The sequence below is a fragment of the Zalophus californianus genome, chromosome 14 (assembly GCF_009762305.2).
Source record: "Zalophus californianus isolate mZalCal1 chromosome 14, mZalCal1.pri.v2, whole genome shotgun sequence".
Classification (NCBI taxonomy): Eukaryota; Metazoa; Chordata; class Mammalia; order Carnivora; family Otariidae; genus Zalophus; species Zalophus californianus.
Window position 1 is genome coordinate 57009883 of NC_045608.1, and position 9014 is coordinate 57018896.

General features: G+C 41.8%; 1 protein-coding gene and 1 non-coding gene across 5 annotated transcripts; one reads left to right on the forward strand and one right to left on the reverse strand.

The window, feature by feature from the left end:
• Window positions 1-560: 560 nt before the first annotated feature.
• LOC113913382 lies at window positions 561-669 on the reverse strand. The gene has a single exon (XR_003517175.1). It is a non-coding gene; the product is annotated as a U6 spliceosomal RNA (small nuclear RNA).
• Window positions 670-3501: 2832 nt separating this feature from the next.
• On the forward strand, window positions 3502-9014 carry C14H18orf21 (chromosome 14 C18orf21 homolog). Of its 4 annotated transcripts, none has more exons than XM_027577643.2 (5): window positions 3519-3693; window positions 3774-3796; window positions 5373-5572; window positions 6713-6909; window positions 8814-9014. In XM_027577643.2, exons 1-5 carry the CDS (start codon window positions 3617-3619, stop codon window positions 8965-8967), a joined length of 651 nt encoding a protein of 216 aa, XP_027433444.1. In that variant the 5' UTR covers window positions 3519-3616; the 3' UTR covers window positions 8968-9014. The 4 variants fall into 4 exon arrangements, 3 of the variants coding, with proteins under 3 accessions (XP_027433446.1, XP_027433444.1, XP_027433445.1); XM_027577644.2 differs by having other exon boundaries at window positions 3524-3693; window positions 3774-3822; window positions 5417-5572; XM_027577645.1 differs by lacking the exon at window positions 6713-6909 and having other exon boundaries at window positions 3502-3693.

The window sequence follows — 9014 nt, forward strand, 5'->3', positions numbered from 1 at the left end:
GTATTGGTTACGGAAGCAGATAAAGAATCCAGAAACAGATGCAGTGATGTTAAAAAGCTTCTATGTGATAAACTTGGCATTTCATCTATGCTGTGGGGTTATGAAGACTGTATGAGCTACAAGTTAGATGCTTAGGAAAGTGCCTGGCACATATTCAGTGTTCGTTACATTTTTTTAAACTTCAATTCCAATAGCAAAAGAGTAATTTTTTTTTAAGATTTTATTTATTCGGCAGAGAGAGAGAGAGACAGCGAGAGAGGGAACACAAGCAGGGAGGACCCTGGGATCATGACCTGAGCTGAAGGCAGACGCTTAACGACTGAGCCACCCAGCGCCCTGCAAAAGAGTAATTTACCTACTAAGAGATATCCACATAACTTGCTAACCATCTAGAAAAATGTGTCAGATCTCTACCCTATACTTAAGTAAAAATACATTTCGTATTAATTAAAGATATGCATGGAAGAAATTAAACTAGAAGAGTATGAGAAAAAGATTTGGATGAATAGTTAGTTATCTAGTCTTGGCATAAATGAGGCTTTTTTATTTTATTATTTTTTAAATTTTTTTTAAGAGCTTTACAAATTTGCATGTCATCCTGGCACAGGGGCCATGCTAATCTGCTCTGTATCCTTCCAATTTTAGTATATGTGCTGCCAAAGCAAGCGCTACATGAGGCTTTTTTAAAGCTACACAGGAGGGGTGCCTGGGTGGCTCAGTTGGTTAATTGGTTGTCTTCAACTCAGGTCATGATCCCAGGGTCCTGGGATGGAGTCCCACATTGGGCTCCCTGCTCAGTGGCAAGTCTGCTTCTCCCTCTCACTCTGCCCCTCCCCCTGCTTGTGGTCTCCCTCTCTCTCTCTCTGTCAAATAAATAAATAAAATCTTTAAAGCTATACAGGAAACCCAGACCCAATAATGAAAAACATTTACCACACACAAAATCCTATATGGCAAAAATGCTATAAACCATGCCAAAGATAAGAGGTAAGAAAGTATTGCATTATATATGACAAGAAGAGGATAAATTTCCCCAAGACACAAAGATCGCCTAGAAACTGATAAACCCAACAGAAGATTTCTCTTCATGGGAGAAAATGCAAAGCATCAAGGAATATGTGAAAAGAGACTTTATCTGACTAGTATTTATGTGAACCGATGGCCATCACATCTTCTGACCCAGCCTTCTCAGATATTGATGCTGGGAGTGCACATTGCTACAACCTATTTTGGAGCTGGCAAATAAAATGTGCACATCATTCCACTCTGTAATTTCTCTTTCAGGAATTCAGACAAAAGAAATAAAAAAGCACCAGAATATACAAGATTTTTTGCTGTTGCAAAAATATACGTACTGACCTGGAAAGGTCTGTGGTTAAGGAAAAAGGCAAGTTACATAGTAAGGGACTTTCTATTTTTGGTTTAGCTTTTTTTGTGTATGTTTTGGCTTTTTAGTGTGTGTGTGTGTGTGTGTGTGTGTGTGGTGAGAGGGGATTTATACACACTCATCCGTTTACTTACATGTGGACATGGAGGAGAAGATACCCAACTACTAAATGCTGATCAGTCAGAGAAGTAGGATGGGAAGGTGGGGAGAGTGGAAATAATAACTTTTCTTTTGAAAAATTAAAATATGTCTATACAGACGTAAATATATTTTTCTCTTTACAAACTTCTGTACCATTTTGACGTAGACAGGCCAGGTCTGAGGACCCAGAGGCTCCTTGGCTTTGTGCAGGAGAGCAATCAGGAAGTGGGAGGTGAAAGCAGAGTTTATGGAATAGTGTAAGTGACAGAGGACAGCAGACGGAGAGTCTGGGAGACTCTGAAAGGAGAGTGAGCCTCTTCATCACTTGGGGTTAGGGGTTCATATTGGAAGGCGGTCCAGGGTACATGTTCCTTCAGGAATCCAGGGTAGGGTCGAATTCAAAGGTGAGTGACAGGTGAGTAACAGGTGTTATTTCATAAGTCATTGAAGGTGGGGGTATTGATCTCAGTGTTGGGTGAGGTTTGTTCGAACCTAATGTCCTGGAACATGTTGGAGATGCAGTTCTTCTTAGATGTTATCAGGTATTTGGATGCCTAGGACAAAACTCAAAGAATGATTAACTTTCTTGCCTCCCCCTTGGAGTGGGAACATAGCTTCTTTGGTTTATTCAGAGGAAAGGTGAAATATAATGAGCAAACGGGGCCTTGCAGATAAACAGCAGAGATGGAGCCTTTCTAAAAATGGAATCCTTTTCAGTTTCCCTATCTCAATTTGAGTCCTTTCGGATATTGAAAATGAAGGATAAATAAGGGCCTAGTCTCCAGAATTTATTTTTTGAAACTCTAACAACTCAACAACAAACGGCAAACAACCCACTTTTAAAACGGGCAAAGGACTTCAATAGACATTTCTCCAAAGAAAATATACAGGTTGTCAACAAACACACGAAAGAATGCTCAACTCATTATTCACTAGGAAATGCAAATCAGAACTACAGTCACACTCACTAGGATGGTTAGAATAAAAAATAAATTTAAAAAAATAAACAAAGGTGGAAAATGAGGGTTGGGGAAGATGTGGAGAAATTGGAATCCTTGTTAAACATGGAATTACCATATGACCCAGCATTTTCACTCCTAGGTGTTTATCCAAAAAAACCCCAGAAAACAGACATGTTCCTAGCAGCAATACTCACAACAGCCAAAAGGTAGAAATAACCCAAATGTCCATCATGGATGAATGGATAAACAATAGTTGGTATGCATACAATGTAATTTTCAGTCATAAAAGGGAATTAAGTTTGAAAAAAGCTATAAGGTGGATGTACCTAAAAAACATTATACTAAGTGGAAGAAGCCAGACACAAAAGATCACACCTATGATTCCATTTTCAAGAAATGTCCAGAGTAAGCCCATAGAGCCAGAAAGCTGACTAGTGGTCGCCAGGGGCTGGGAGGGAGGGGAGAATGGGAAGCAGCTGCTAAATGGGGATGGGATCTCCTTCTGGACGATAGAAATGTTTCCAAACTCGGTAACAGTGGTGTTTGCGCAACACCGAACTGTTAACTTTCTGCCGTGTTCCATGAAGAACGGGGAAAGAAGGTAAGCTGGCTCGTGCACTGACAGCCCTGCTCTTCCCTCCCAGGTCCGCGGCCGCGCCAACGGTGGCCTCCTTGCGGGCCGCACACCGCCTGGCCGGCCCCAATCAACACCCCGGATGGAGAATCTAGAAGGCGACGTGGGCTGAGGAAATGACAACAGGGGTACCACAGAAGACGCTATCAGAAGCGAGAAAGAGAGGCTGGCCGAACCGCCTCGGGCGGACGTGGCCACCCCGGGTGAGTCACACTGCTCCGCTCAGGTGCAGGTCTGCGGCGGGTACGCTCGGGCCGGCGGGACGGGGCGGAGCCTAGGGGGCTGGGCCGAGCCTAGGGGGCAGGGCCAGAGGCGGGGAGAAGGTCGGCATGCGCGCGGGGCGGGACGCGAGGGAAACCGGAACTCTTCAGCAGCGGGCGCCGGTTTCCGGAAGGAGCTTGGATTCCGAGCTCCAAGTCCGGCAGGCTGCGACTCTGGCTTCCGGTGACTCCTCTTGTCGCTCGTCTTAGCGGCGTGGAGGTGGCGGTAAGGATGAGGCAGAAGCACTACCTTGAGGCTGCGGCGCGGCAACTACACGATAGCTGCCCGGGCCAGGCCCGCTATCTCCTGTAAGAAAGGGGCGGGAGAGGGGAGGCGGGAGGCGGCGGGGTCTGCCCTCCTGCCTCACCAGTCGCCTTCTCCTTTCCAGCTGGGCCTACAGTTCGTCACACGGTAGGGAGAACGTCCGACGCTTCTGGGTCAGGCTCTCGTCGCCCCGCTCCCCTCCATTCCGCGCGGCGCTCAGGATGACGCAAAAGAGGAATCTCACGGAGCCACTGCTCTCCTAAAACCCCCCCAGTGGCTTCTGTTTCGTGCAAACTCCAAATTCCCTGGACCTCTTTTCTAGTTACACTCACTTCCTTGGTGACGGCTTTTCATCCAGTCTCATGGCTTCCAAATTTATACCCCCAACCAGGACGTCTCCCCATTCTAGGCTCCTAGCCAGAAGTCTTCTTGACACCTTCTTTTGAATGTCTGTCAGGCCAGAACTCGAGCTTTACCCCCCAACACAGCCCTTCTCCAGTTCTTCCCAATTCAGTAAATGGTAATTCCATCCTTAGAGTGCCCTTTCTCTGCCTGGAACTCTTACCTCGCGTTCCTGCCCGCATTCCTTCCTTGTTCCCTTCTGCTCTCTACAATGCCACTCCACAAAGCCTTCGCTGGCTACCTTAATTAAGACCAGGGCAGCTCCATTGCAACTCTCTATCCCTGCCTTCTTTTCTTCCCAGCGCTGCACATCTGGTGTTGCTGTATTTACTTTCTCTCTACATGAATTGTCCTTTATTCACTGTTCTGTCTCTTGTACCCAGAACTGTGCCTGGCACTTGACAGTCATTCACATGAATGAATTTAACATTTGGCAGAAGTGAGTTACAAGCATGGTCCTTAGTTGTTGTATACTTAGTTGTATACTTACACTAACAAATAATTGTTGAATAAATCCACGGTGTGCCTACCTTCCTTTCCAGCTGCATCACCCCCACACCCACACCTTTCCCTAATAGCTGTGCTTTCTTTTTCACTGTACTTCCGCCTGAAAGCCCTTTACCAGTAATGGATGCCATCTCCAAGTACAGATGTTTGGAGTATTTGACCTTTGTCAAGCCACTGCTTTGGAGTGTTTCTGGCTGGTCCATACAGAGTTTAATAGTTTCCAGGGCATTTTAATCATATTCTGTTACATTTGTCACCAGTCTTATTTTTGTTTGCTTAGGGCTCCCCTAGAATGTGAGTTATTTAAAGATAGCAGCTCTTTTACTCCTTACTTATGACTCCTCAGCCTGACATGGTAGATGGCTGTCTTGACTGCATAGACAATCTGGGGGCAAGTCTGTTCTGTTACCTTGTACTGAGAGCTACCTGCAGAAAGCCTGGCCCACAGATCACAAAATTGTGCTGATTGCTTAAAAAAGAAAATGACAGTGTAATTTATTGATTTGTGATAAATATGTTTGTAAAATTGGTGAGACAGCTTTTTTTACTTAATAACAAGTAATGAGTAAGGTAGCAAAGAGTGGGGACTTAACCTGTCTGCTGCTAAAAGGAGTGAATTGATAGAATTACAGTGTTTTGCAAAATAAATTAATGCCAATTTGTCTTTTTTGCAAGTTCTCATATTCTGAGTTTGCTTAAAGAGAATATATATCTGTTCATATTACATAGTATACTTTATCACAGAATATTGGCTGTTTGAGGTAACAAAATTTTCTGATTTGCTGAATCATGAGTTTCATTTGTATAATTTCAGATGATAACATAACTTTTGAAGGAACATGTCCATACTGTTTCCAGTTGCTGGTTTTGGATAACTCTCGAGTGCGCCTCAAACCCAAGTCCAAACTGACACCCAAAATACAGAAACTTCTTAACCGAGAGGCAAGAAATTATACACTCAGTTTTAAAGAAGCAAAAATTGTGAAAAAATACAAAGACTCCAAAAGTGTATTGGTAAGATTTCAATTCCAGTATGTATATATAAACAAGAATTTTCTTTTACTTAAAATGAGGTTGATTAAGGATCAGACTACATACAACTCAAAGGTTTGTGATAGTATACATAGATTGTCAATATATATACATAAATTTTTTTTTAGTAATTGGTGTTTCATCAAAAGTAAAACTTATTTTTTTTAAAGATTTTATTTATTTGACAGAGAGACAGGGAGAGAGGGAACACAAGCAGAGGGAGTGGGAGAGGGAGAAGCAGGCTCCCTACTGAGCAGGGAGCCCGATGCGGGGCCTGATCCCAGGACCCTGGGATCATGACCTGAGCCGAAGGCAGCCATTTAATGACTGAGCCACCCAGGCGCCCCGTAAAACTTATTTTTAAAAAACTTTTTGTTGATGTATAGTTGATACGTTATTTTCAAGTTTACACACCGTGATTTGACAATTATATACATTATGAAATTCCGACCATAAGTCAGCCTCTGGAATTAATGAAGTAAAGAGGTGTGAGAATTCATTTGATGGTTTTATAACTTGATTTAGACCTATATTTATAGACTATAGAATCACTAAGGGTTTGAAGGGGTCACTTAGATTCTCAGGGATAATTTGCCATGTTTTATTGGAAAACAGCTTGGAGTTCTGAGACAAAAGTTAAATGTCAACGCTGTTATAAAGAACACTCTTCCAGACATTAAAGGGTATCAGTCACAGTTCCCTTTATTCCCCGCAAACATGGTTTTACACTGAAAAAGTAGAGAGTTTGTTATTTATAAAAAGGTGTTGTAGGGGCACCTGGCTGGCTCAGTTGGTGGAGCATGTGACTTGATCTTGGGGTCATGAGTTCAAGCCCCACATTGGGTGTACAGATTACTTAAAATCTTTAAAATAAATAAAAATAAAAATGTGTTTTAAATTAAATATGAATGTTTAGCCAGTCACTTTTAATTGTAGATTTTCTCATTTTATATTTGTATCTTGTCTGATCGTCGCTGCTAGATTACAGGCTCCCTGAGGGCAGCCTGTCTTACCTGCTTGTACCTAGTGTAGTCCCTTACATACAAGAATTTAATGAACATGTAATTTATTGGATTAAATTATAAGAGCAATCAGGCCCAATATTTCTTCTTTTTACGGTAGTTGACTACTTGTAAAACATGCAACAGAACAGTTAAACATCATGGTAAAAGTAGAAGCTTTCTCTCAGCACTGAGGAGCAGTCCTACCACTCCTACGAGCAAGCTCAGCCTGAAGACACCAGAGAGAAAGACTCCGAGTTCTGCAGACTTGAATCAGAAGTGTGGTTCCAAAGGCAAGAGCCCAGCCTTGATATTCAGGTATCTTAGTTCGTTAAACTATTTGCATTGCTGGTGTGAACTCTTATTTCTTCTGCTTTCCTCTGTTTAAGATATACTCCCTAAATTTGCCACACAGTTCAGGCCTTGGCCCCCATTTTTTTCCCCTCCATACCCCTTTCTTTAATGTTATATGCGCGTATATCTTTCATTCTCACCTCTGCTTCTAACTTCCAGCTCTCTTCCTCTACTTCCAGCTTCTCCCTTTGCCTGTTCCCAGCTGCTGCTACATATATCCATTTTATCCCCCCAACATGTCCCCACAGCTGACTGCTCAAACCTGTTCATCCTCCTAAGTTCCTTCTTCTGTCCCTGAACATGCCCTTGTAGACAGTCTGACCTGAAATGGTGGTAGAGTAGACAACTATTCCCTTGGTTCTTGTCCAGTTAGTCGCCAGTTTCTGTCTGTCCTTCCTCCATGGGGTTTGCATCTGTTCTCCTTTTTTCCTCCTGCTGTATGCAGGCTGTATTCACCTTTTGCTGGGACTACTGCAGTACATTTCTTCTAGTTTCAAACTCTTCTAGTCTGGTAATTTCCCTAAAGCACAGCTCTGATTAGAAGCCTTTACCATCTCATGCTACAGCATGTAGATCAAATGTTCCCGCATGGCTTCCCAGCCCTTCCTACCTGGCACCAGTGCATCTGCCTTCTTACTTTGCCTTAATTCATCCTATATGTTAGCAAAACTGAACTGAAGTAAACTCAGTTTACTTTCCTGCTCTAAACCTTTGTTCTTGGTATTTCCTCTGTCAGAAATTCCTGTGGAAATCTCACTGAATAGGGATTTGTCAGCTGCTACTAGGTTAACTATATGACTGAGCACTGTGCTGTAGTTCACAGTACTTTATGCAATGTGATAGTAAATTTAGTTTCATAGAAACGGGAAAAGGAATTTTTGAACATTTTATACTAAAAGAGAAACTGAGTCTGGTAGTTTCTTGAACATAAACAGCAAAATTCAGCAAGGACTGAATTATCTGTTTACTGCATTGAGTTTTTTATATTGGGTTGACATTTATAAAATTGGATAAGAACTAAAATTTCAAGTCTAGTTTTCTCTATATTTTGATTTAATTATTTTGATATTTGGCATGATAGGAATTCATAGAAGTTTCTACCTTATTGGATTAAATGTAGATAAAAAAGAATTTGGCATATTTAAAATAATTCATTTGCATTTAGACCAGACTGCTTCTTAGATATATGCAGGAATGAGAAAGATATTTCATATTTATTGTACAGATGGGGAATAGAAGAGGGATCAGAATTGACAAACCCTAATAAACTTTTGTGGGTGTGGAACACAATTGGAGGGCATGAAATAGAAGGAAACAGAAATACACACATAGCAGCTGGGGAATCATTTATCCAGTGAATATTTTTAGAAGGCCTTTCTTTGCCTGGCACTGTTAAGAAGCAGTGGAATATACAATTAGTAGTATAAAGTCTGCCCTATGGAGTTCACGTTCTAGGTGGGGAGATACAGTGGAGTGGCACCTGCATGTGTAGGTTGAAATTCTTCATTTTTGAGAGAGGAAGTGGTTTTGAGCCATGAAGAAATAGGTTTTTAAAGTCCTTAGAATTGTCATGAATCTTGATGTCAGACTTAAAGGGAACTCAGGCCTGATGACACTTTACCTTTAACCTTCTTCAGGTGTGATAGAAACTTCCAGAACCACCCAGTTACCTCCTGAATGTTGCCTAAAGCCTATGTAGTAAGGAGATTTTTAACAAAATGGGAATGAATGCTGGGTTCAGCCACTGCTCATTTATGGCCATAATACACAAGAGTAGAAAAGGATTCTAGTAGCAATTATTTAGGCTAAGCAGGAAAAGCACTTTTTAAACTTATCAGTATACCTAAGTGTGGTTTTATGTTTTTCAGGACACCTACATCTGGACAGTCAGCACCCACTTGCTCCTCAAAGAATGTGAGCAAAACAAAGAAACGCTTCTCTCAACTAAAAATGTTGCTTAGTCAGAGTGAATCCCAAAAGAATTCAAAGATGGACTTCAGAAATTTCTTACTATCTTTGTAAAGGATGGGCTGTGAAAATAAATGTTTAATGCAATTTCTGAAACTAAA

Coding starts and splice junctions, on each gene's coding strand:
- C14H18orf21 (XM_027577643.2), top strand. CDS start 3,617: ATGAGGCAGAAGCACTACCTTGAGGCTGCGGCGCGGCAACTACACGAT. Junction 3,694..3,773: donor GGCCAGGCCCGCTATCTCCT/GTAAGAAAGGGG, acceptor TCTCCTTTCCAG/CTGGGCCTACAGTTCGTCAC. Junction 6,910..8,813: donor AGCCCAGCCTTGATATTCAG/GTATCTTAGTTC, acceptor TATGTTTTTCAG/GACACCTACATCTGGACAGT.